The sequence below is a fragment of the Prionailurus viverrinus genome, chromosome A1, assembly GCF_022837055.1.
Source record: "Prionailurus viverrinus isolate Anna chromosome A1, UM_Priviv_1.0, whole genome shotgun sequence".
NCBI lineage: Eukaryota > Metazoa > Chordata > Mammalia > Carnivora > Felidae > Prionailurus > Prionailurus viverrinus.
This window is the reverse complement of record NC_062561.1, coordinates 198,082,477-198,109,782: the sequence shown is the minus strand read 5'-3', so window position 1 is coordinate 198,109,782 and position 27,306 is coordinate 198,082,477. Positions and strand designations below refer to the sequence as shown.

The 27,306-nt window shown below is 52.2% G+C and overlaps 1 protein-coding gene across 2 annotated transcripts in view; it reads left to right on the top strand.

Moving 5' to 3' along the window:
* Window positions 1–706: 706 nt before the first annotated feature.
* Window positions 707–27,306, top strand: part of PPARGC1B (PPARG coactivator 1 beta) — a 110,395-nt gene continuing 83,795 nt past the window's right edge. For both annotated transcript variants that reach the window (XM_047869722.1, XM_047869713.1), the window contains exon 1: window positions 707–816. In XM_047869722.1, the coding sequence (XP_047725678.1) occupies window positions 739–816 (78 nt within the window). In that variant the 5' untranslated portion in view covers window positions 707–738. The remainder of the gene's footprint in view (window positions 817–27,306) is intronic.

Below are 27,306 nucleotides of genomic sequence, written 5' to 3'. Positions count from 1 at the left end.
GAGCCATGCATGGTAAGAGAAGTCATGGAAGTTTATTCAGGGGTAGGGGAGTGAAGAGAGACCGGAGGGAGATGGTCAAACTTAACAGAATACGAGTCAATGCATTTTTCAAGGAAAAGAAAAAAAAAAAAAGGCCACCTCCTTTGAGGAGCCTTCCCTGATTTCTCCACCTCTGACCTATGGTTTTCCTCCCTCTCTGGTCTTGCAGCTCAGGCAGAAAACCTCAAACCTCTGGGGCAGTCGGACCTGAGCTTATGTACTGTGTCTTCCTGCTATTGAAATGCACAGTGACTTCAAACCAAGTCCTCTGCCTTCTCGGGCCTCAGTTTCCCCAGCTGTGCAGAAGCAGGTTGTCTCAAAGGACCCGCCCAGCGCTAACGCAACGTGATTCGCTCTGGCAGGAGCGGGGGGCTGCCCGCATTGCTGCGCAGGCACCGGGCCGCTGGCTGGGGCATCGTCACCCGGCTGCGGGCGCTTTCCTCCGGGCCGGGGGCTGCGAGCGAGGACCCCGGCGCCAGACGTGGCGCAGGGAAGTGGGGGCGCGACCCCCGGCTCGCGCGGGCACCGCGCGGCCCCGCCCCCGCAGCCAGCGGCCCTGCGGCAGCCGGGCCCTGAGCTCCGCCCTCCGCCTCCCGCCGGCCTCGCTCCCTCCTCCCGCCTCCCTCGCTTGCTCGCTCGCTCCCTCCCCCCGGCCGGCTCGGCGCTGACTCCGCCGCACGCTGCAGCCGCGGCTGGAAGATGGCGGGGAACGACTGCGGCGCGCTGCTGGACGAAGAGCTCTCCTCCTTCTTCCTCAACTATCTCGCCGACACGCAGGTACGGCCAGCAGGGGCCGCGGGCCGGGGGCCAGGGGTGCTGAGCTGCGGGGGCTGCCGTCGCAGCCGCGGAGGCCGGGAGGCGACGGTGGGTGCATCGGGGGGTATCGGGGGTTCCCGGCTGCGGAGCCCCCCTTTCCTTGCACCCTGAGAGGATCTCTGTTTCGGAGGTAGGGAGCTGGGGGCTCCCCCCGCGCAAGCCCGAGCGTGGGGGGAGCTACGGCCGCTGGGGAGGGTCTGGCCTCGGGTGCTTGGAGTCTGCCCCCCCCCCGCCGGCAGAAGTGGGGGTTACCGCGTTTCCTTGGGGAGGTGGAGCCGCGCCAAGGTGTGGGGGACCCTCAGGCTGGCCCTGGGTGCTGGAGGCGCGCCCTCAGACTGCCGGCACTTGCTGCCGTACTTTCACGTGGACTTGTGGCCCCGGCTCAGGCGCCTGCCCCGGTCCCCCGAGTGCCCTGGTCCTCCGGTCTCGGGTGCCCGGAGTGCTGCTGCTGGCCCCCCGCGGCTCCCCATCGGCGCCTGCAGCGCAGAGTTTCCTGCCGGTTGCCGGCTAAGGGCTTAGGGGGTCTGCGGGGCACGTGGACATGCGGCCGGAGATAGCACCTTCCTGGTTTCGCTACCGGCCGATCCCCCGGGGGGAAAAGCACGGCAGGATGGGGGTGGAAAGGCTGTCTGGGGGGCGCCTGGGTGCCCCCTGCGGCGCGCGGCCCCGGTGCGCGCCCGGCGATGCTGGGGGAAGGGAAGGCGAGGCGGCGTCCCGGGCTCTGGCTGCGCCTGGGAGCCCCACCGGCGACACGCGCGTGACAGGAGAGGGTGCTCTGGTGTGCCGGGGCGGGGGGAGGCGAGAGAGCTGGTGACTTGGAGACGGGGAGCGGGGGGGGGGGGGCTGCTGCTGGGACGAGCCGCCACCGAAAATGCCTGCACTAGGCGTACGCGCCCCCCACCCCTTCCTTGGTTTTCCCCACCCCATGCCTGTTGCAAGCATAAAGTTTGGCCCCATAGTTATGGCTTTTTCTCCCGGCGCCCGGCTGCGGGTAGCGGGGAGGCTGGGGATGCGGCGGAGGCGAGAATGAGACCCCGGATGCGGGCGCACGACTGGGCGCGGAGAGGGGGCCGCCGGGCGGAACCGGGCGCGGCTCGCGAGGGCTGGTTTGGTACCTGGAGTCGGAGCGCCGGTGCCGGCTCGTTTTGCATAACACTGGAAGGGAGGGGGAAGGCGGAGGGGGGGCGGGCGGTGGGAGGAGAGAGAGGGAAACTTTGCTTCTTGTTATAATCTGCCTGTCTTTGGGCGGCAGCAGCTGTCATGGGACCGGGTGGGCGGGGAGAGGCTTGCAAGCTGACTCCTAGCCGTGAGACTCGACTTGGAGGGGACGCGCAGCAGCCGAGACGTTCAGCTCCGGGCGGCGACTCCCGGCTGGCGGCTGGGACGGCGCGGCGTGGCGGGGTGTCGCGGAGAGGAAGCCCGCCGCGCGCGGGAGAAGGCCGACCCTCGCCCGCTGCAGACATCCATGCGTCAGGGAGCCGCGGGGCCTCGTGGTCGGTGGCGGGCGTGCTGGGGTGGTTTCGGGGCTGGGGCCGAGGGGGTGGTGGCGTGTGATCGCGCATTCTTAGGGCCGGGGGTGGGGTGGGTAGTGTGTGTGATGAGCGGTCTGCGCGCGCGGGTGTGTGTGTTTGTGTGCACACGCCGCGCGCGCCGGGCGCGTACCTTTACCTCTGACGAAACTGCAGTGGAGCTCCCGCGGCGGTCACCGGGCGCCGTCGCCCGCCCCGCGCCCACGTCTACTCGGAAGGCAGATCCCAGCCCCAGCACCACCGCCGCCCCGTTACCGCCGCCCCCCACCCCAGCCCCAGCCGACAGCCTGGGCCTAGGAGGACTGGGTGCGGGCGGGACAGAGCTGCCCCCGGGAAAGTTCTGTCCTCATCCCTTGCACTTGTCTGGGGGGGTGCCTCCAAACCTCGCGACTGAGACTCGGGTGAAGGAAGCCTGAAATAGCAGGAGACTCGTTCGGGGACCCAGAGCAAAAACCGTGCGTTCTGGACCCTGGTTTTAACTCCATCTTCAGTGTTCTTTGGCTCACCAGTAATTCATTATTTGCCCTTTAGTCTCGCAGTGGGCCTACCCTGCAGGGATATTTCACCCAAGGAAACTAGAAAATTGGGTAATCGGCTGTCAGCAGAAGCAGTGCAGTGAAAGTTAATCTGGGACGTTTGCTTTTTTTATTTAACCACGTGACAGGCAGAGGCTCCTCTGGTGATCTTTGCCGGCCCAACTTGGGAAATGTAATTGATAGGGGAGCTTTGCAGCCACCCCTAGAAGGTTCATAGAGCCCGGCCGGAAGAGGACCTGGGCGGGCCATCGCGTGCCTCCTCATTTTACAGTTGGGGTTAGAGGCTGCGAGGGGTGAGCGGCTTGTACAGGACCACGCAGCCAGCGGGTGACAGAGCCACCCAGGGCTCCTGACTCCAGGTCCTGTGTGTTACCTCGAAATAGCACTGGACTTGGAGTCAGAAGGCCTGAGTGGAGTCGCCTTCCCCACTCTCTGGCTGGGTGACCCCAGAGCGAGCCATTTGAACTCTCTGAGCCTCCTTTCCTCCATCTGTCAAATGGGGCTGGTGTTGCAGGCAAGAGAAGAGGAGGTCGAGGTGGTGGGGGTGAGCTCTGCTTGCATGTGAGATGTCTGGTTGTTCCTGCAACTCCCTCTCCTCTTCCAGACCCTCCCTGTCCCTCCCTCCATTCCCGACCCCCCCCCCCCCCCAGGGGTGGGGAAAGCGAATAAAAAGCTAATTTATTGTCTTTATCCAAAAGACTTGTCTTTGGTGGCTAATCCAGAGTTAGAGAGAGGGAGGACTTGTGTTTAGGAGACTTAACTTTTACCCATTCGGGCCAAAGTTCAGAAATTCTGCAGACCGAGGATTGTGAAAGTTTCTTGGAAAGGTTTGGGGCACGTATCCCAGAGGACTTTGGGTTGGCTTCACCTTTGCCCAGCCTGTGCCCCTTGCCTCCAGTGCCCTCACCCACTGTTCCTGCATGGCCCTCTCGAGCAGGCCTTCCTTTCCTGGCTTGCTCTGGTTTGTGTCTCTTTTGGTTTTCTTAGTCTGTGTGATACAACCAAGCATTTTGTGTGTGAGTCCTGTGGCCCAGTAAGATTCTGGAACTAGAGTTGTGCCTTTCATCTCTTTGTGGCCCCGTGGCACCTGCCACCGTGCTGAATTCCTTTGCTTGGCTCTTGGCTAGGCACGTGAATTACAGGGAAAGCTCCTTCCTAGGCGGTCCCTGAGACAGCTGGGCAGTCAGTATGGGTAGAAAGGAATGCAGAAAGCTACAGCTATAGGCCATGACTTAGGCTCTAAAGGCCACACAGTAAGCCCACGCTAAATATGGGTTGTTTGAAGTCACTTGGGACATCAATCATAGATAGATGTCCAAAATGTCAGAGCTTTACAAATCATGTGGTCTAATCTCTTACCACTTAAAAATATTCAATTATAGAATTGTTAGAAAATACTGGCAGGCATGAAGAGGAAATTGAAAATAGGTAATCTTACCCAGAGGTAACCCCTGTTAATTTTTATATATATTTGCAGACCTTTCTTTCCTATTGATTCCTATCGATTGTATCTTTTGCACAAAAATGGAGTCACTCCTATCGATTATATCTTTGCACAAAAATGGAGTCACTCATTATATCCTAATTGTAACTTGGAATCATGCTGTTGTAATATGCTTTTTTTTCTCCTCCAAACAATATGCTGTGATTGTCTTCCTATATCAATAAATATTCTACTTAATATCATACTATCTGAATGGTTATATAGTATTTCATTGAGGGTTGAACCAAAATGTATTTAATGAGTCCTTTATTGTTAGCCATTTAAGTTGTTTACAATTTTTGTTGTTCTTGTAAGCCATGCTGAAATGAATATCTTTGCATATGTCTTCTTTCCTTCATTTAAATTCCTAGAAGTGAAATTACTCTGTCAAAGGAACTATGCAGGCGTTTGGGAAACACATTTCTGGATTGCCTTCTAGAAGGATTGTGGTAATTTACACACTTACCAGCATTGTGTGGGAATGCCTGGTTCCCTGTAGCCAGAAAACTCTTGGTATTTTAATTGGTTTTCATTTTTGCCAGTCTGTTCATCAATAAATTCTTTTAACCTTTTGTTTTAACGTGCATTTCTTTGTTCACTTGTAATGCTTCCCCCTGCCCCCCCCCCCCCCCATATGATGATGGGCCATTTTTGGTTCTGTTCTGTGAACTGTCATGTTTATGATTTGGCCCATTTCTCAATTGGTGTCCTATCCCCTCAGTGTTCTAAAATTGGACCTGAGTACTGAGAAGGGGCCCCGTCACATGGAGATTTGGGAAAATGGCTTGAACTCCTTAGTGTTCACCTGTTGGGTATGCAGTGTTGCAGCTTCCATAGCCCCCCAGCTTCCATGGCCCCCCATGCCAGGGCTAACTTCTTTTTCAAGTCAATGTTGCAGGCATCTAGAGGGGCAGGTTGGAGTGCAGCCTTGGCTGGGTGCCTTTGCGCACCCCTCACCTGTGTGGGAACAGGGGGAGTAACTTCCTCACCTGAGCCCAGAAGGGGACATGTGTGCTGGCTTTGTTTACCTGAGGGCAGGGCTCCACTTTCACTGGGGCTCCGTGGCTGCTACTAATGATCAGGATGCCTGTGAAAGCCAGGAAAGGCAATGGCCCAGCAACTGGGCCCTGGGGGGCTCATATTTCCCCTTCACCTTGGGACTCTCCTCTCCCCAGCTGCTGCAGGCCAGCCAGAAGCTTCACCATTGCCAGGGTATGAGTCACCCTTTTCCCTCTCTCTCTCTCTCTCTCTCTCTCTCTCTCTCTCTCTCTCTGGAATAATAGAAGGCATACTGGCTTGAGTCAGAAGCAGCCTTGCAAATGGGGACTTGGGCTTAGAAGTGAGGTCATAACATGAGCACTGCAGTGCTAACAGCTAACTCCTCCTTCATCATCCTCAGCGACATCTGTCGGAGCATCCTTTAGATGCCGTGCACTCTGCCAAGCATTGTTTTTGCATTGTTGCGTTTTGTCCTCAGGGAGAGTCTACAAAGGGTAGGTGCCATTATATTACCATTTTACAGATGAGGATTTTAGTTTCAGAGAACTGGCTGGCTTGCTGAAGATAATCTACCTACGCTGTCTTGGAGTGAGTAGAAGAGCCAGGATAAGAGGCGAGGTTCCCAGACCACGTGACTCCAAGCTCCCGAGGCAGGGAGAGGCAGGGACGACTCCTATGCAGTGTGTTTCCAGCACCTCGAGCGAATGAAGGCACATTGCTGAGAGAGAGAGAGAGAGAGAGAGAGAGAGAGAGAGAGAGAAGACAACTCATCAGGCCCTCTGCTTCTCTAGGCCTCAGTTTCTCAATCTCTGAAGTGGGGATTGTAGTCCCTAACTCCCAGGGTTGAGAGTCAAATAATATAATGTATATAAAATGAGTCGCAGCCTGCAGCTCAGAACACTTGGAATTCTTTTTGAAGCACTTTGGAAGGGCAGGATTAAGTGTAAGCAAACTCCCCTTCATGCAGTCTTTTTTTATGCAAAAGAGGGAAACATAATTCTTATGTGAGGGTGAAGGAGACCCAGATAAAGTCATTTGGAAGAGAATGAGCAGGCCCATTGGCTATTTCTTCTCCAAGGTATTCCAGTGCCTCACATGGGTCCTGTGGACTCTCGGTTGATGTAGAATCGATAGGATTGGATTGGATTGCCCTTTCTGTTCCTCTCCCCGTCTTCTGGTCTGGGTCTTGTCTTTTCATGACTATGGGATTCCTGCAGTTACTAGAATGCACGTCTGATGCCATTCCCTCGCTCACACATCCCCACCCCACCCCCACCCCCCCCCCCCCCCCCGTGGCTTCCCAGGACTTTTACACTAAAGCCCCAAGTTTGAATGTTCAAGGGCCTCCAAGGACTTGAACTTGGAGAGCCAGGCCCCTGACATTATCCTGCTTCGTCTACTTTCCCTTTCGGTATGGGTGTCCCCTCCCCCTCCCCCAGGGTATGTCATGAATCTTCTTCCTGGAAGTGTAGTCTATCTCCTCTGCCACTATTTCTCCCATTTCCATACTCATCCTTCCAGATCCAGCTCCGATGCCATTGTCGTGGTGCCACCTTCTCCCCGCTCTCCAGGCACAGCTGCTCATCCCTGGTGTGGCCACTGCACTCACTCATCCTCCGTGGGTTGGCCTTGGCCGGTTGCTGGCTGTGAGACCCCTGGTGGGTCCCATAACCTCCCTGCACTCCTGTTTCCTCCTGTATAAAGATAACAATAAAGAGTACTTGCCTTATAAAGTTGTGGCAAGAAGTCAATGAAAATCAAATGCAAATGGATTGAAAGCGCCTAACGCGATGCATGCCGTATAATAAGCACCAAATAATGGGTATGTTTTTTTTCCTAATGTAGGTCGCGTTAAGTTTACTCATTTAGGAAATCACTCCACCCCACCGTTTAAATGTATTCCTAGCCCACCTGCACTTCGGGCTCCTCCCACCCCCACACCTGTCCTCCAGGGGAAGCCTCTTGCGTCTACCACTCCCATGGACGGTGCTACCTACTGTCCCTCTGGTGTCTGCGTGTTTTTGTCCCTACCGCTAGGTTGACAGCTCTGGGAGGGCAAGAAATAGTATTTTTATCCTGAGCTAGCTTTCCGGTTACCTGTTACGTAGATGATTTTTTTTTTTTTTTTTTTTTTGAGCAGAAGAATGTTTTATGTGATTAGGTGTCAGGTTCTCTGAAGAGAAGTTTGTGTTTTAAACATTTTATTCTGGAAAATGTCCAACACATACAGAAGGGGCCGGCCACGGAATGGTATAGTGAATCCCCATGTTCCCATCGGCCTGATTCTGCCATTTTGGACCCATGGCCATTCTTGTTCATCCACGCACACACCACATCCTGTCGTCCGTGACTGTTTCAGTGTGTATTTGTGAAAAGAGACTTTTGAGTACTATCACATGGTTTCTCCCAGTAACAGTGACGTTGGCTCTGTTGTCCCCATTTTGTAAGTGCACAGGGATTGGGTTAGTCACTTAGGGGCTTGCAGCTCGTGAGGGTCTAGCCTGGGATTTGAACATTGACCCCTGAGCCCCGTCCTCTCCTGCCATGCTTGGGAGGGTCCTTGGAGAGCATCCACTCTTTCCCTGCCTTTTCCAGAAGAGGAATACGGAGCGAGGCACAGAAGAAGCCACTTAGCTGGAAGAGGTCCAGGTCCCTGACTCTCAGACCTATTCTTTTCCAGTATCAGGACTTGGGGAGGGGGTGTCTTGGCTCTGGGGGACAGACAGGTGGATAGTCCTCAGAGATACCGTTGCCCAGGTGGCTGGGCTTTGTGGTGGCTGTGGGATCCTGGGGTGCATTCCACTGCCACCCCCGGACAGGCTGCATTTGTTTCCTACTCTTACAGCTCCTAAACCCCAAAGGCCCCCCTCCCCCCCCCATGCCCCTAGCAGTTAACCCTGGGTTTCTTCATTAGGTGCTTTCATAAGGATTACCCAGTGAGTGAGTCAGGGGGTGGCGATGGGGGGTCAGAAGCCTGGGTTCACAGGGCTGAGGGAGGGTCTGATCTGAAGCATACAGCTGGGCTGGGCACAGGGTCTGTAGGCCCCTGATGGCAGCTAGACTCCTGGGCTCCCCACCCTGCCCTTTCTTTCTTTTTTAATATTTCCCCCCACCCTGACTAATCTTTAGGGCAGAGACAGATTTGCTGCCCAGGAGTAGGGTAGGAGACCAGAGAGACTTTTACAAATGGGAGGGTAAAGTCATTGATTAATTATCCCCAAAGGCCTGTAATTACAGCTCCCTCTTTTAGGTAAGAAAACAAACATTTGCCCCAATTATTTGTTTAAGTGGCTGAGAGACCTTGAGCCCTAGGGTTGGGCTCTGATTCTGGGAGCCCTGTGACCTTGGCACAGGCTTCTTTGTGCCTCAGGTGTTTCACCTGGGAAGTGGGACGGATAGTAGCACATAGTTTGGAGGGTTTTAGGACTAGTTGACATGATGCCTGTAAAATGCTTAGGAATATTCAGTGAGTAGGAGCCATTGTTAGTAATAAAACAGACAAATCCAGTGTAGACCCCGCCTTTTGCCGTCCCACTGAGCTCTGGGGCCTTGATCCCATTGAGGCCGCCCTGAGGTTTCTCTTCCAGAGTACTATGTTTTCCTTCCCCCTCTGCTTCCGAGGGAGCTGAAGAGGAATCCCACCCAACCTTAGCAAGGACCGCAATATTGACTTTTAGAAAACTGAATCCAGTTAGATGCTACTTGAAGAGAGAAGAACCAGGTAGTGGTTAAGAGCTCTCGGCTTTGGAGTTTCGCTGCCAAGCATTTAAAATCAGGGGCCTACCACTTAACTAGCTGTGTGACGAGACACTTGAGCAAGTGTCTTAACCTTTCTGACCCCAGTTGTAGAAGCAAGCTCCTGGGTATGGCATTCAAGGCCTCACGTACACTATTGGGGAGAATCGTGGTGTTTTCTTTGGATAGCTACAGCAGAGAATGGACAACGCTCGCAGCATTGCCTGACATAGAGTAAGCACTCAGCAAACAGTTGCCACTAGGATGATGACAATGACAAGGATGTATAAACACACCAGTGGAAAACAGCTTTCAGGGAGCTGGAGTGCCTTACAGACCATCTTACTCAGTGCCCTTACCTCGAAGTGAGGAAACAGGCTGGGAGCTGACCAGGGACTGGCTTCGGGTCACCTAGCAGAGGCAGGACAGGACCCCTAGCTCCTGTCTACATGGGCAGGGTTGGCTCTGGATCGCAGACGCTCGGCTGTCTGAGACCCACTGTCTGGGAACTCAGCCGGGCGAGCCCTGCTTGGCTGAGAGGGATGTTCCCCAGCAGCCCTGCAGCCGTGTTTTCTCCCTTGCTTGCCTGGCAGAACACAGCCATTTAGCAGAGGGAGAGCGAGGAGACGTTAGAAACCAAGCCCTGAGCAGTTGCGGCAGCCGGCCCACGAGTGGCTCCCTGAGGTTGCCATGGCAAACAGCCTTGGCAACGTGGCTGCTGGAGCCTTTATTTCTGGTCTCAGCCTCCTCGCGGGAAGCGTGGTACCCAGGACGCTGGGGAGGAGGGCCCTGTCTTGGCTCCTTGACACCATGGATGACCCGGCCTCCGCGCTGCTCGTGATCCCGGAGGCTACAGCAGCCACTGTTTAAAACATCTGCGGGTCCACCCTGCACAGCCTGCAGAAGTGAGCTCCCGGTGATGGCATTCAAGGCCTCAAGTGCCTGCCTACCCTTCTAGCAATTTATTCCTCAACTAGTGTGAGACTATGCCATGCTGGATCTGGTGCTGCAGAAACAGAACAATATAATAATCTTAACATGGGCCTGGTGTCAGGGGTTCGCAGCCTGGCCTCAGGTTCCTTGGTCAGGTCCTATGCCAAGTTAGTCATGTAAATTATTCACAGTCACATTACTCTCTGAGGAACCCCATGAAGGAGTGCCCATCGGTCTCCCCATTTTACAGTTGAGTAGGCTGAGGCTGACTCCACAGAGTTTGTGGTGTTGGTGCCATTCCTTCCTGTGCCAGGCAGCCGCTCGGACTCCTAGCATGAGGCGTCTGTCTCCTCTCCCCACCTCTGGTTGCATCCTTCAAGGCCCAGCATGAGTTCCACCGCATCTAATTCTCCCTCTTGCAAGTGGGCCCTTTCTGCTCTGTGATGCCCCCGTCTATTATAGACCTCTCATGTGCCCTGCCCCACTGTGTACTCTACCACCCTGCTGAGCTTATCCCTGCCCTCCAGTCACCCCAAAACAAAACGGGGAAACTGGCTAAAGGGGAGAGCTCTGACCATCCAGGACTTTGCACTTGGCATGCAGGGAGGAGTCAGCAAAGGTTTTCTGTTGTTGTTGTTTTTCTTTTTAGTAGGCTCCATGCCCAGCGTGGGGCTTGAATACATGACCCTGAGATCAAGAGTCGCATGGTCTACTGACTGAGCCAGCCAGGTGCTCCAGCAAAGGTTTTCATTAATATTGTTATTAATAACAGTAATCGTAGAAACAGCTAACCCTTAATGACCAGGTTCTAGGCTGGGACTTTCGGGTGCATTATCTTGTTTAATCCTCAACCATCTGGTGAGTCTGGTGCTACGACAGACCGGAAAGCAGAGGTTGCAAGTTCAGTGGCTTGCCCCGCATCCTTCAGGCAGATAGTGGCGAGGCTGGGACTTGAACCTGGGTCTGCCTGGCTTCAGAGCACTTGGTCTTAACCACCGCAGTGTGGGTAATCTGGCTGAGCATAGAGAAAGGACTCCAGTGTGGGTGATGGGCTACAGGAAGGAGGCATCTGCACTTGGCTTCAGCAAAGGGGGGGGGGGTGCTAAGTGGAAGTGAGTGGGATGTGAGAGAGAAGGCCCAGAGTGCAGGGGCCTCAGTGGCATCACTATAGCTGAGACAGGGGTGCGGAAGAGGAGTTGCTTTGGGGGAGGATTTGTATGAAGAGTAGACATCCATTTATTCAGGGCCCACTGTGTGCAAGGTTTGTCCCCACCCCTGGCTTTCCCTAGAGCCTTGTTAAATGCAAAACTCTGGTCCCAGCTTGTGATAACCTTTGTTTATGTGTTTATTCTTCACTGTTCTCTCCTCTACCCACTCAGGACCGGAGATCCCTAAGGAAAGGGACCTCATCAAGCTGGTTCACCATCAGATCCCCCAGTGCCTTACCAGATGCAGGTACAATATAGGCCCTCAATAGATGTTTGTTGACTGACTGAACAAATGCTATTTGAGCTTTCAGGAAATTCACCAACCATTTGCTTGGCCCCAGAGGCCCCTTCTCTGCTTGGAACTATGTTGGGGTATGTGGGCGAGGGGACTGGGGGAGTTGTACCCGTCTTCACAAGGGGCCTGTGCCCTTGTCTCCAAGATAGGACTTGCACACAAAGGAATCAAAGACAAACATTTTTTGGAGCCTCCAAAACCCTGCTATCAGAACGCATCTGTAGTGGACATGTCTTTGTAGAACGTTAAACCACTGCTGGAATCCAGTCTGTTACAGGGCATTGCTCTGGCCCCACTGTGGAGGGGCTCAGGGCTTTAGGAGTCTCTGTGGTTGCAGGGAGGTGTCTGGTCTAATATTCCCACACCTTCCAAAGACATCGAAACCAGCACCTTCCTTTGGGCCTTCTGGCCATTGCCCGTCTGCTTATTCCAGAGGAATCGGGCAGACTGGCCTCCACTCTGGAGGAAGCAAGGGGGAAATTCAGGCAGGAAAAGGAAAGAGGGAGCCCTCAGGGTCCAGTGACCACACTCTGTAGCCTGAGACAATTAACTCCATGTGGCGTCAATCTTGCCTTGCACAGAATCCACTCAAGACCCTGTTCTGCATAGTATCACCACCCACCCCCCCGCCCTTCCTGCTCAGGACCAACTCACTCTTAGTTTACACACCATTCTTACAAGCCTGGAAGTCCTGTCCACACCTCATGACTTCAGTAGCAGTAAGCCAGTTCAGTTAGTGTGTGTCCGTGCAGGCATGGGACAGGTTGGGGGTGGGGACAGGGTTCTATCAGAGGTAGAAACACATGGACATGTTTCTGGGCAGGCAACTGGGAACCTTTTGGTAAGGGGGCAAGGAGGCCTCTCGTTCCGGAATACACCTTACAGAAGTTACAAAGTTAATGGGCCATAGAGACAGAAATTTTCCCAAGGAGAGGTATATTCTGTCCAGTGTTCTCTGTTCGAGGAAGCAAGGAAGAGTGAAATGCAATTTGGCATTAACCACCTAAAACAGGAAGTCGATCAAAAGCGGGAAAAGTTCCAAAGTTACCTACAAACTTACCTTCTGTGAACACACGTTATTCCCCAATAATGCCAAGTGAGTAAGGAGTCGGTCCTGCCATAGAAGTTTCTCTGAAAATTAATGCAGTTAACTTTAACAGTTTAACTGTGAATGTGAGGTGTTGGTTTTTGTATTTTTAGGGCTGCACAGGAGTATGTATGTATAGATGCAGTGGGAGTCTGTATGACTGGCCTCAAGAAATTGTGTAGCCCTGGGGCACCTGGCTGGCTCAGTCTCTAGAGCATGCGACTCTTGATCTCGGGGTTGTGAGTTTGAGCCCCACGTTGGGCGTAGAGATTACTTAAAAATAAAACCTAAAAAAAAAAAAAAAATGTGTAGCCTCATGATTAATGAGAGCAAACTGTCTGGTTCAGATCTTAGCTGTGTGATCCAAGGAGTTAGACAGCCGCTCTGTGCTCTAGTTACCCAGCTCCCAGATGGGAATACTAATATGTCCTACCTTCCAGGGTTGGTAGAACTAATCAGTGGTTCTCAACCATGAGTGCATATCGGAATCAACTGTGTAATTAAAACAATAATAATTACACGTCTGGGGCTGTCCCAGACTCAGTGAATGAGAATCTTTGAGAGCCGGCCCTTAAGCTTCTGTGTTTTTAGAAGGCTCCCTCTCATGGCACCCTGCTTTGGTCTTGAACAATCAGATACTGTTCGTAGAGTATCTGGCATTAACTCGGTCATTCCCTCCCCTCTCTGTCCTTTCTGCCTTAGTCCAGAACACAGGGTAGCACTTAGGATACAAAAGACCCAGAAGCAGATAGAAGCCCCTTCTGTATAAAGCAGGGTAGCTTCCTTATGTGGCATTTCCACTCGATCTTCACATCAGTTCTGTGTTGTAGGCAGGGGCGGGGGGTACTATCCCCCCCCATTTTACAGATGGGGAAATGGAACCGAGAGAGTGCAGCAGATCAGTTGTCAGCTATTGCCTTCATCTCTATATCTGTCTTCCTTGATCCTCAGCCGCCTCCTGACTTACGGGGCCACTCGGGGGGGTTGGGGGAAATCATGATTACTTCAAGAGGTAGATGGATTGGAAGAGAGGAAAAGGAAAGAGCTTGAGGGAATGCAAGCCATTTACAGATCCTCAGATCAGGGATCGTTGGATTTATCGGGACCCTTACAGATCAAAGGGTGTTTGTTGGTCATGGTCCCAAGCCATATGGTGGTTTAGGGGAAGCAAGGGGATTAGAACCCTGTTCTCCGGATTCCCAGCTCACTGTCCTCCCAGCTGTATGTGCCGCTTCTATGGAGTGGACGGGGTGTGGCTCAAGTGATCACGAAAATAGTCTTCAAGTTAGTGTAGTGAGGCCTTTGCACGTGCTGTTCCCTCTTTCAGAAATGCTCTTCCCAGGCATCATGGTTTGCTGTTCCCTTTCCTCCTCCAGATCTGCTGAGACATGTCCTCATGAAGGCTTTCCCTGACCTTCCTGCCCTGACCCCTTTCTATCCCAGCACCATATTCTCTTTTCTTTAAGGCACATACCATTCCCAAATACGCTCATGTTTCTGAATTTGTATCTCGTTGGTTGCCTGTTGCCCCTGTGGGAATGAAAGGCTCCACAAGGCCTGTATATTGCCTGAGTGGTTTCCACTGTATCCCTAGCACCTAGCCCAGGGCCCAGCATGTGATTGGCCTTCACTGAATCTTCCTTCCTTCCTTCCTTCCTTCCTTCCTTCCTTTTCTTCTTTAACATTTATTCAGTTTTGAGAGACAGAGACAGAGTGTGAGCAGGGGAGGAGCAAAGAAACAGGGAGACACAGAATCCGAAGCAGGCTCCAGGCTCTGAGCTGTCAGCACAGAGCCCGACATGGGGCTCGAACTCAACTGTGAGATCGTGACCTGAGTTGAAGTCAGATGCTTAACTAACCGAGCCACCCAGGCGCCCCTGAATGTTTTTAAATGAATGAATGAATGAATGAATTTGCTTTGAGCCCTTAATCTGTACTGGCCACTGTGGTGAGCTTGCTTAATTCTCCTGGCAGCCCCCGGAGATAAAGCCCCATTCTTCAGGTGAGGGACTCGAAGCTCAGAGGGTGAGTGGTGGACCGGGAGGATATGGCTTCTTTACTGACCAGCCCCCCATCTGGGGCCCAGCAGGCAGGTGTGACCAGGGACCTGTCCCCCAGGAATCATACCCCAGTGTCAAGGGGACCTCACGCCACCTTCGCCCCAGGGTTGGGCAACAGCCCTTCCTTGTTGCGTGGGTACGGCCCCGTGTCGTGCTCAGCAGCGCCCTGGGCCTTCAACTTCTCCAGCACTTGCTCTTTGTCCTAGTGGCCGAGGATGTGGCCGCCTGCTTTGTACTTTGCAGCCCAGCCACCAGCAGGAATGTGGCGGTCTCCCACCTCTGGGGGTGGGGGTGGGGTGGTCTGTAAGCTGGACACTGTAGCAGGTGGGCCTAGAGGACAGTGGTGATATTTTGCCCAAGATTCCTCTCCCTCGAGCCACAGTTGGCCCAGATTAGTGGATCAAGCCCTGGGGAGAGCAGGATGGGCTCAAGGATGAAGTGAAAAGCGTGAGGGGGAGGAGGGAGATTTAAATTCCACTCCAGAATGAGGAGAAAGGTCTCCTTTGCTCAGGTGACCTCGCAGTAAGTTTTTAGTGATCCAGTTGTGGGACAGCGAGGGAAGGAGAGCTGTCAGCTGGCTCCAGTGGTAGATGTTGTTAGCCTGGGGTCTGGATTTCGAGGGCCAGCACAAGGCAGGCTTGGATAGAGGTTAGTTAAGACTAGAGCTTTCGGCCAGAGTCTGAGTCTAGGATCTTTAGCAGCTGAGTGACTTAGAGCGTGTTACTTAGTCTGCCTGGGTCTCAGTTTCCTTACCTGAAATGGGATAATAATCAGTATTTCAGTGGGCAGTTGAAACGAGAAGATAATAATGTTTGAAGAGAGTGCTGTGCCTGGGTGTTGTTATTAGCAATAGTTACAATCAGTGACTGATTGCTTTGATGACACATTGGTGGAGGAGACTGGAAGACCCCATGAATTACAGACTGTAGGTTAGCATTTGGTGCCTCTTCCTTTTTCTGTCCACGCAGCAGTCACTCCCTGGGTGTGGGAAGCGAGGATTGCAGATTTGCACAAGCCCTGCTCCTTGGCCCGGGAAGAACCCATCTGCAGATGGCCATGGAAAGTGGCCGGTGCAGAGGGAGTGTCCAGACAGCCTGTGTAGCAGACGGCGTGTGGAGAGGTGAGCTGGAGCTGACTGGCATGGTGGGGAAGGGCATCGCAGGGAGAGACCAGCCTGTCACAAGGCCCTGTTCGTCCTGTGGCTGGTGAACGAGCCGTGAGTGACTCGGGAGACGGGAGCTCCCGCCCCAGGATGGAGGGTTTGCGCTGCTCCCAGGATTCCCGTGAGGGTGAAGGACGTAGAGGATGATCTGAGTATCTGGAAGAGATACAAGGAGGAGCGCTGAGATTTCCAGCCTGGAAAGCTAGCTGGAGGCTGCTCAGGGGAGTGGGGAAGTCTTAGGGAGGGTGACTAGGTTTTCCCCGGGCCTCACAGGCAGGGTGGGTGAATGTCATCACCCTGTGGTCTGTGCAGGCCCTACACATGGAGACACAAGGCTGGGGCACAGCTTCTCACCTGCATTCCTGACTGAAGGCCTTTGCCCAATAAAGCAACAGGCCCCGTCCACCCACCAGGTCCTTGCCGGACAGGGGAAGGGTTAGTAGCTTTACAGAGTAAATGCAGTGACGATAATGATAGGTGTTGCCATGGTCTAACTGTTGTTACTCCTCTTGCCACCACTGTTATCCCTTTTAGCACATTTCTCTGAGATTCTCAGCGTGTTCCACATCCATAATTCATGTCCTCAAGAGGATTTTCATTTCCATTTTACAGATGAAGAACCCGAGGCCAGGCGTGTTGAAATGTCTTGCCCAATAAGGTCACTGTTGCGGGAACTTGGTAGGAATGTGAGACTTACACCCCCCCGACCCCTTGCCCCCAAGTGGAAAGTAGACCTGGAGAGGGGCACAAGACCCACCTGGTCAAGATGGGGTAGCCTTGGAAAGGGCCTCTCAGTCATTCCTGTCACTGCCTTGTCTTAGACTGAGTTCCCAGGATCATTTCGGATTCTCCTTGGAGCAGTGATCCCCAGTCTTCTTGAAGTTGCGACATGCTTCCATTATGTGATTTTGCAAGAATTGCAACTCCCCCTGAAAAGTGTAATTTCCATTGATCCCTCTGAGTTAGAGTTAGGGAAGAGAGTTGTTTAGAGAAGTTTGTAGCTGCGCTGAGGACCGAGTCCCATGGTGGTGGCAGCATTATCCTTGGGAGCCTGGGACGAAGATCTGGGTTCTGGTCCTGCCTGTCCCTTGTCCCTCTTTGCTGTGTGATCTTGGACAAGTCTGGCCTTCTCTCTAGACTCTGGCTTTCCCCAACTCTCTCATCTCTGCCATTGGTGACTCATTATTATTCCACTGTGGGGGCTGTCTGCTTGGGGCGGAACCGCCAGGTGCTGGAGGGAAAGGGAGGTAAGTTACTGGAGCCGGAGGGAGCCAGATAACTCTCACATCTCAGTTGGGCGACATCACTTCCCTCCATCCAGTGAGCAAAGCCCGTCGCAGGTTCTTACTTTCCAGGTTGTGTCCCCTTTCCCGGTGACAGGTGCTGACTTCTCTTTGAACTCCAAGTTGGAAGAAATTTGTCGTGGGATCATGTGCCTGCAGTGAGTGGGTTTGGAAGGAGGAGAAGGCAGAGGAGGAACTCTAGGCAAGAGAATCCCCGATTTCCAACCTCCCCGGTGAATCACGGAACATTGGGATAAGTCACTCATGGGGGTGGAAAGATTGGGCGCAATTTAGGAACTTCGGGCCAGGTTTTTTTTTTTTTTTTTTTTTTAAAGGAGCAAATTATTCAAAATCCTCTGTGGATTATACCTAAAATTGATTTCTTCCTTTTTTTTCTACAGTGCTGTGTTATCCACCTTGAATCATTTTGTAATCTTTAAGACCGTCTTTCAGCCCTCGCTGTTTCAGCGAAGAAATACTTCAGTAGGGGAGGGAAGGTGTCAGTGAGCTCTGAGATACTGTGGGAGTCTGCAGACTCGGCCGTGGGTGCTCTCTGAGGCTCAGATGGCCATCCTCGGGCCCTGGTGCCTTTCACGCAGAGCTCCTGCCGGGTGCAACCACGAGGTCTGCAATTATTTAAGGAAAGCTCACATCAAGTGGAAAAAGAGTGACCACACTTACCATACCATGTGGCCAATAGGCAATTCAACACCGGAGCTACCCAACCCCCTCGGGCCCTCGCCAGCTGCTGGATTTTGCAGCCGCATGGATTAGGCGACTACGCCTGACAGGCAGGTCCATGTGTACGTGGTGGGTGCCCGTGCAGGCAGCCTGGCCCCGCTTCAGCCTGGGAGATGGGATCTGCCTGCATCCAGGGGAAGTCTGTTCTGAGCCTCACGGAGCGAGTTAATTTCAAAGCAGTTTTTTCGGGTAATAGAGGAAGCTAAAAATGATGAGATTTTTAAAACAACAGTTTTACATTACTATAACTCAAATGTTTGTTTAACTGCTCTGTAATTTGCCATTAACCCCAGAATGTTTTCGAGAGATGACTTACTGCCTTGAATTCTTTCTTTCATTTTAGATTTTAGTTGTTGGTTCCACATATGCAATATATATACTTAGGTATTTAAAATGAACATGAATTAATTTTTTTTTTTTTACTGGAAAGTGTTTTTAAATAGTAGTTTAAAAATTTCCAATGGTTGGAACTAATAAGTCAAAAAAAGTGAGGTTACCCCCCCCCCCCCCCCCCACACACACACCCACCCATCCTATATACTCTCTTACCCTTAAGAATCAACCATTCTTGGGGCATCTGAGTGGCTCAGTCGGTTGAGCGTCCGACTCTTGATTTCGGCTCAGGTCACAATCTCACACTTTCTGGGTTCGGGCCCCACATAGGGCTCCGTGCTGACAGCACAGAAACTGCTTGGGATTCTCTCTCTCTTCTCCCTTGCTCTCACTCTCTGTCTTTCAAAATAAATAAACATTAAAAAAAAAAAAGAAACAACCATTCTTTAACAGTTTGGGATGTTTCAGTGCCTTTCAACGAAGTAGCAGATTATCCATTTTGTTTTTTTATATAAATATATTTTCTTGTTATGAATAAGTGGCAGATATTAATTTATTGAAATTTGAGAGAGTACAAATGGGCCAAACAAAAAACAGAAAATAATCCAGCACCCAGAAATAACCAGTCAAAAACAGTGCTTTTTTTTTTTTTTTTTTTTTTCTTTAAAATAACACTGTAGGTCCCACCTCCAGCCAAAAGTTGCCCTGCTTGGATACACTTTCCCTGCCTCCCCGCTGGCATTTGTGAGCTGATTTCTGCCTGTGACCTTGACAGGGAGAGAACCTCAGCTCCAGTCCTAGTGTAACCGTCACCCACCATGTGACCTCTTTCAGCCTTTCATAAATGGGAACAGTCCCTGCTCTGCTGTGAAAACGCACATATCGTGGGTTTCAAAGCTAATTGCAAGTTGTAGGGTCATAAACAGATACAAGGCCCCCACAGCAGCTGCTATTGTTTTCACTCAGGCAGTACCACGTTTGGACAATATCTGACCACCTCCAAGTATTTCACATGACCTTGGGCCATTGTGCTTCAGGGTTTGACCACTCCTGAGGTTTGGCTCTTAGTCCACACAATGTATGTCGTATCTATCTAAGTGTGCGTTTCTTTTTGTATTTTTATATTTTTTTAATTTTTAATTTTATTATTAAAAGGTTTTTTTCATGTTTATTTTTGAGAGCGAGAGAGCGACAGAGCACGAGCCGGGGAGGGGCAGAGAGAGAGGGAGACACAGAATCTGAAGCAGGCTCCGGGCTCTGAGCTGTCAGCACAGAGCCCGACGCGGGGCTCGAACTCACAAGTCGGAGCCGAAGTCGGACGCTCAACTACTGAGCCACCCAGGCGCCCCCCCCACCACCAACTTCCAACATGTTTTTCCAGAGATAAACCAGGCAGTGGACATCTTGTGTCATTTTGCACGTGTGTGGCAGATGTGTAGGAAAAATACCTCCCGGGGCAGTTGTCCAGTGAAAGGGTGTGTGCGTTTACAGTGTTGATGGCAACTGCCACAGTCCCTTTGATGACATTTGATCAGTTTTACATTTCCACAGAAGTGCACGAGAACCACTTGCTTCCTCAACACCTTCACCAACACGGCGTGGTATTAAATTTTTTTGATCTCTGTTACTCTGGTGTTTCTTTGGAGTTTTAATTTGCGGACTTTCCTTCCTGGTTAAGGGTCGCTTGTGTTTCCTCTCCAAAGAACTGCCTATTGTGTTGTTAATTCTTTTCTTACTGATTTTTTCCAGGGGTATGCTTGTTTTTCCTTACTTTCCCTTCCAATACCCTGGCGTCTTCTGGGGCCCCAACCTTCCTCCAGCAGGCAGCCCAGTTGGAGGAAAAAGCCTACTGGACTAGGTAGGGCTGGGATCCAGATCCTAGTCCTGTTACCTACCCGCTGTGTGACCTTGGCTGAGTCACCTAAACTCTCTGAGTCACTGTTTCCCACTCTGTAAGTCAGGATGTTCGTTCCACAGGTGGGTTACTGGATGGGTGAGATCATCAATGTAAAAGTGTTTTATAAACTGTGGAAAGCTGTAAAAACATAATACTGCATTAATATTTACTAAGGTTCAAGGGAGCGATAGAGTTGGGATTCCTAGAGCTCCAGAGGCTCGTCACCTGGTTAAACATGTGGGGAAACTGAGGCCCAGAGAGAATGAACCTGCCAGAGTCCTAAGTCAGAGGCAGGCCTGACTAGGAGTGGGGTCCTGAGTTGTCTCGCTCTAGCAGGAGCCATGGGCAACGTGTCGTTTCTTTGAGAGCATTCTGATTTTTATACTAAGTTATCCCAGCTTCCGTGACAGCCTCTCCCTTCCATGGGAGTGCAGTGTGGCTGAACCCCAGGAGGCTGTACTTCAGAACTGAGAAATCTCTAGATCGGACCCCACTTCTGCCAGCTGTTAGCTGCAGTCTCTGCACCAGGTGATGTTACCCTTTTGGGCCGTAGTTACCTTCTCTGTGGAGGGCAGAGGGCTGCTGGAAGGGATTACTGCAACCACAGTGGTAGCGCCCTGCCCGTCTGGCACATGATGGGACTTGGTAAATGGTGTCATTATCGTTGTTTGGCTTTGCAGGAGGCGTGGCGGCCGGGTAAGCAGGGAGCCGGGCTCTGGCGCCTGACACCCTGGGGTCAAGGCCTTGTTCTGCCCTGCCTTGTTGGTAGGACATCTTACTTCACATCTCTGAGGTCATCATGGGAGTCCTAGCCACAAAGCTTTGTGATTTGGAGAATCGGTGGACTTTGAATACCAAGTGCTTACCACGTAGGAGGCATTTGTAAAAAACAAGTTATGAAAAAAAACACAACTTACTCAAGTGCCTGTATGTGCCAGTGCTGGCCCAGATGTTGGGGGTATAGCAGAAACGAAGCAGGGTCCCTGGCCTGGGGGAGTTTATGTCCTAGATTCTTGCTTATGCTCATTGTTGTTCTTGGTCATAGTAACAGCTGCACAGTCTGGTCACTGTCACTAGATTCTGCCTGGCCTCTATCTAGAAGCTCTAGGACACACACTCCAAGGGGACCTGGGGGTTTTCCCTGCCCCTATAGACTCTGCACATGACTTACTTCCTGTGAGATGCTCCTTTTCCATAACCTTAGGGAACTTGACTCAGTCTGCCACCCTCGTTCCCCCCCACAAGGACTGAGCGGCTGTAGCCTTGTGGTCCAGTGGCTTGTTTGATATCCCACCAAGACTGGACCTGGCTTCCTGACCCCTCAGCCTGGGTCTTGTTGCTTCATTCGTTGTTCGGCCGTGGGATGTTTCCCTCTCATCCAACTTATGTTTAAGTTCATTTCTTGTGTGCTTGAGCCTGGGGACACAGCTACGAGCCCAGTCCTGCCCACAGGGAGCTGGGCACAGGGCGGCAGAAAACAAGGTGACTTCAGCTGAGGATAAGCCCTGAGAAGAGAATCCGTAAGACAAGGACATGTGATGGGGTGTCCGTGAGCTCCATGAGAAAGGGTGGTCTGGAAGCCCCTGTGGGATGACAGAGAAATCAGAAAGAAAGCAGGTTTCTGGAAAAAAGGTGTTCTAGGCAGTTAGGGGCAGCAAGGGCAAAGGTCTTGTGTGGCAGGGTTTGTCTCTCACAGAACACTCGTCTGACTGTGTGGACAGGATCCAAGGAGGGGGGGCGGGGGGCGTCTATGTCAAGAGATCTGGCCTATACGAGCATCTTTTCAGAGCAGACGATGAGCTCGTTTTAAATCAGAGCTGGCCTCGCCTGAGGGGATCGCTGTGTCCGGCTGGGGGAGGTGAGTGAGTAAAGGCATTTTAGGCTGTCGCTGGAGCTTCCGCACTAGTTTGGAATGAGAAGGGTCCACAAGGCCTTCGGAAGTGGCAGAATGGAGGCATTCCTGGATTCAGAGCAGCTCTGGCAGTGCCCTCCTAACAGATGAGGGCTCCCTCGCCGGCTCGCCACCTAATGGTGTCAGCGCCCACAGCCACCATCGGCAAAGTCAATTTCCACTCCTGGATCTGCGATTTAACGCCCGGCTGCGCAGGGAGTTGCAGAGAACTGAGGTCAGGGAGCTAATTGGGTTGCTTCATAAGAGGGAGGTTCTTAGAATTGGAATATCTGGGCCCAGGGCAGGGTCACGATGCAGAGAAACCAGCAAGGCTTTTCTGGGGGGCTGGGCTGGCTGGAGCCACTGGTAACAGAGCTGAAGTGACAGGGAATAATGTGGAGGCCCTGGACTCCCAGGGACACCACTGCTCTGGGAGGGAGTCCTGGTGCCCCGGGGGTTTATGTTCTAAAAAAAGGCCAGGTGGGCAGCTTGGGGTATTTTCTGTCCTGGATTAATCTCTTCGTAGCAATAGCCTGGGTGGTAGGGACCTCTTCTTCTTGCCCCCTTATACCAGGACCCTCATCCCTCCATCCCATGCGTGTACTGTCTGTGGTCATCGGCAGCCACTGTTGGCCTTGTGAGGGCAGAGCTTGTGGTAAGGCTGAAGGTCACTCGGCCAACTCCTGTATCTCTGCAGGGTGGACTCTGTCTGGCCAGATAATTCGCCCCTTATTCTAGGTCAGAATTCACTTACTCATCCGTTCATTCATCCATTCGTTCATTCACCTATTCAGTCATATATTTATTCATTTGTTCATTATGGAACCCTGTCAGTTTCTGCGTTGGGTGGTAGGAGCACAGACTCAACAGGACAGTCTGTCCCCGTTGTCTTAGAGCTTAGAGTCCGCGGGGATGAGAAGGAAACAGACCTGTGCATTGCGTACATCATCACCGTTACGATTCCACTTGTCACTGAAGCTGCATGTCAGTTACCGTTGTGAAATACACCTCAAAACACAAGTATCGGGACCTGCTTGAGGGATCTGATCCATGTGGGATCTCCTGTGTGGTCATGTGCCAGGCCCGGTGCTGCCTTTTGGGAGCAGGGGTCCTATCTGGGAGCTCACTGCCATGGGATTCAAAGCTGACCTCAGGCCTGTTCTGCCCATGTATGTTCTTGCACCTTTTCTTTCCAGGTTCAATGGCATTTTGTGTTTCTGCTGTGAATTTATATCCTGCTTTAAAAAAAAATTCAACAGATATTTAAGAACTATACAGTTTTTGCATTTTGCTTCCAATTTTTACTTTAAAGCAGATGTAATTAATTAAAGAACGGGCCATTAATTTTACACATTCACAATTCCTTTGGTTCACGTAGGGGGTAACTGCTTTGTTTTTTACTTTTGTTCTAAGTTTTTAAACATTTTTTTAAAGTGTATTTATTTTGAGAGAGAGTGTGCACAAGTGAGGGAGGAGCGGAGAGAGAGAATCCGAAGCAGGCTCCGCACTGTAAGCACAGAGCCCGATGTGGGGCTCGAACCCACAAACTGTGAGACCATGACCTGAGCCAAAGTCGGATGCTTAACTGACTGAGCCACCCAGACGCCTCTCCTGTTTTGTTTTTTAAGTGTCACACAAAAGTTCGTGTAAGATTTTTTATTATGAACGAATTACATCTTTATTGAAGAAAATTTGAAGATTGAAAATTGAAGAAATGGACACACGCTTCAAAAGGAAATAGAAACCACACCTAATTTCACTCTCTAGAAGCGACCACCATGAACATGCCTTTTTTTCTTTCTTCCCCTGTACGTTTTTCCTTTAAAAAAAAAAATCGGATCTTATTGTCCATGACTTTTTCATGGTGTTATATTGGCTAATATATTTTTATTAAGGACTTATTAATCTTTATTAAGGTTTATAGAAGGCGTTTTCCATGGCCTTAAGTTTTTTAACTGACTGTTTTGGTGACGGCAGGTAATGTTTCTCATGGAGGTAATGTGGCTTGAGATTCTGTTTTGTGGTTTCTTCTGTCTTAGCCGGTTCGGTCTTACTCACAACCTCAGGAGACTCACTGAGTCCCGTTTGCCTCTTTCTTTCTTTGTAAAAGGGAGAAACAACTGTCTCTCCCTGCTGGAGTGTGGGTCCTGGTGCCTGGAGTATGCCGCAGCCGCCACTGGGGAAGCAGGTGAGGAGGGAGGAGGGCTTGGTGGCCAGGACAGTGAAAGTCACTGGCCTTAGGCGGCTGCTGAGCAGAGTTGAACGTGAGCAGCATGGAAAGGGAAGTCCAGCGTAAGGATGGAACTCCTGTACCTCCCCTTGTCCTCACAAACTGGAGGAAGTGCAATTTGGTTAGGAATAACCCACATCCTCCACCAGGCATGCTTCCAGCAGCAGTGTGGGACGGCCGCTAGGTTGCTCCTTGGGAATTGGTGAAGGGCCTGGCCTCCGAGAGCCTCCCCCAAACCCGGGGCCACCCACCCCTGCCCTGCATACTGAGGCTCAGAGACACTGAGCCATCTCAGTCAGACAGTACGTTAGTGGCAGAGCTGGGACTTGAACCCAGGGCCTTTCCTACCACGTCGTCCATTTGAGACTCCTTTGCCCAGGGGGATGACACCCCTCCGACCTGCAAGGAGCTGTGGTGGGGACAAAGAAGGGGTGCGGTCCTTGCTGAACTGATGCATATGCGTCATGCAGGAGACACTGCGGTGGTCAAGGACCCAGTAGGGATGTCCACTGGTCGATTCCTTCAGCGTATGGCGCGCCAGGCCCTGTGCTCAGCTCCGTGCCCAGAGCTGTGAGCAAGCAGACCACACTGACCAGCAAAGAGTAAACTGTCGGCAGGTGGAGGCTAATGAGCCCGGTGAGGGAAAGACAGCTGTATAGATGGCAGAAGGTTCTGGGCTGCAGTCCCTGAGAAGAATTGCTGGAGGTGGAGCTTGAGCTTGGGGCACCCCAACAGCAGTGCCCTAGCAGCAAGGGTAGGACTTTGGCATTGAATGGTAACCAGTGGTAGCCGGGTCTGAAGATTCTGCCGATGAACATGCTGTGTGACCTTAGGCAAATTGCTTGGCTTTTCTGAGCCTCCTACCCTGTTTTCAGAAAGGTGCAAGAATGAAATGATAAGTGGACCCAATGTGTCTGCAGCAGCCTGTGGTCATCGTCACCGGCTTTGTTGCCATTGTCCCTCACGGCAGTGGCAGCAGCCGTGCGGAATCTGGGACACGCTTGGGACCCACACTGCTTGTACACTGTGTTGTGAAATGTAAGTGGAGCCCCGATACTATGCAGACGTGATAGATAGTGCCCTGCTAATGGTCTCATGTACCTGCCACACAAATAAGAGAGGGACCGAGGCCTGCTCTGCCCGACTGCCCCTTGAGATGAGGAGGAGTGGAGTCATTTCTGGAATTTGCCCTGAGGTCTAACAGGATTCCATTTGACCTGGTCCCACAGTGCACACTGAGCATTCCAGGAGAGCCTGACCATCCTTGAAGTAAAGGTGAAAGGAAAGGCTCATGCCCTGAACTGGGGGGCGGGTAGGGAGAAGCAGGAAAGCTTCTGGAGTTGGGCATACTTCCTGCTGCTCTAGTTATTAAAGCAGCACGGGGCGTCTGCGTGAATTAGTTCAGGGACTGAAGCTGGCTGTGCGTCCAGCCCCTCCTCACACTCCATGGCACCGTTCTGGTCTTGTGGGCCGGGGTGGGACTGCCTGGGGCCCAATCCTGCTTCCGTGGCTCATGAACTTGACAGGCTGCGGGTCCCCACTGTCCTGTCTCCTCATCCACCACCCTCATCAGGGCACTATGAGGGCCAGAGATACTCTGTGCTTCGAGAATAGAGCACAGCGCCTGCCCCGATGAGTGCTTGTTTTTGCTCTCACAACTTGGATTTCTGCCTCCTCTACCCTGCGGTTCCCTCCTTAGCTCAGCCTGTCCCCCATCCTGTGGTCTGGCTAGACCCTCGTCCTCCTGTGAAGTTCCTATGAGGACTTATGTGTGGGGGCGGGTGCAAAAAGCAGGGGCAGTGACAAGCAGGGGGCAGTGGGATGACTTAGGTCAGGAGACCCCAGTGGTGGCCTGTGCATGCCTCCCTTCTGATCCTGGCCGGACTCACCCACGGAGGCCTCTCTCTAGCCGTCTCCCCTGCCTTCCCAGGCCCCAGTCTTCGCTTTTGTCCTGAGGAAGAATCCAAGGCTCTCAGGAATGGAAGAGATTTTTTTTTTTTTTTAATGTTTATTTATTTTTGAGAGAGAGAGAGTGCATGCAAAGGGCATGGAGAGAGGGAGACAGAGGATCTGAAGCAGGCTCTGGGAAGACAGCAGCGAGCCCATTGTGGGGATTGAACTCACGAACTATGAGATCATGTCCTGAGCTGAAGCTGGATGCTTAACCGGCTGGGCCGCCCAGGCGACCCAAGGAATGGAAGAGATTTTAAATTTAAAATTTTTTTTTTTCAACGTTTATTTATTTTTGGGACAGAGAGAGAGCATGAACGGGGGAGGGGCAGAGAGAGAGGGAGACACAGAATCGGAAACAGGTTCCAGGCTCTGAGCCATCAGCCCAGAGCCTGACGCGGGGCTCGAACTCACGGACCGCGAGATCGTGACCTGGCTGAAGTCGGACACTTAACCGACTGCGCCACCCAGGCGCCCCTGGAAGAGATTTTAGAGGACGTCTTATCCAACATCCTCCCAGGCAGGGTTTGGACGTTTTAGCGGCTGCTTGCAAACATGGAAGGACGGGGTGTTCAGTGTCTCTGGAGGCCCCTATTTTGTTCGGGAGACAGTGTTGGTGACATGTGGGTGCTGAGCCGAATCTGTTTCTTTTGTCCTCTGGCTCCCTGTGGACTCTCCCCCAAGCGTCCTGTGTCCCTCCCGATCCTCCTTCTGGTCCTCCCTCTCCCTTTCCCTGGCCTTGCAGCCTCCCTCCCTCTGGCCCTTGGCCCTGGTCCTGCCATTCCTGTTCTGGGTTCCTGGGGGAGCCACCATGGGGTTGAGAGCTCGCTGTGGCCCCGGGTCCTGGGGTGACTCTTGAAGTTTACCTTCTTTCTCCTATTAAAAATAACTCCCTTTGGCTCTTAAGTTGAGTAGAAGGCATCGAACCCTCGATGTGATTCTCTTTCTTTTCTTGTTGCAGGAGATGTTGGTCATGAAGGTTGGGGTTCAGGGAGAGATGAGGGGGCTTTAAGTCTCTCACTGAGGCCAGTTGTGCCCTGGGTCCCAAATGCGAGGATTCCGAGGAGGTGAGTGAGAGCTGGAAGGCTTTCAGAGACCA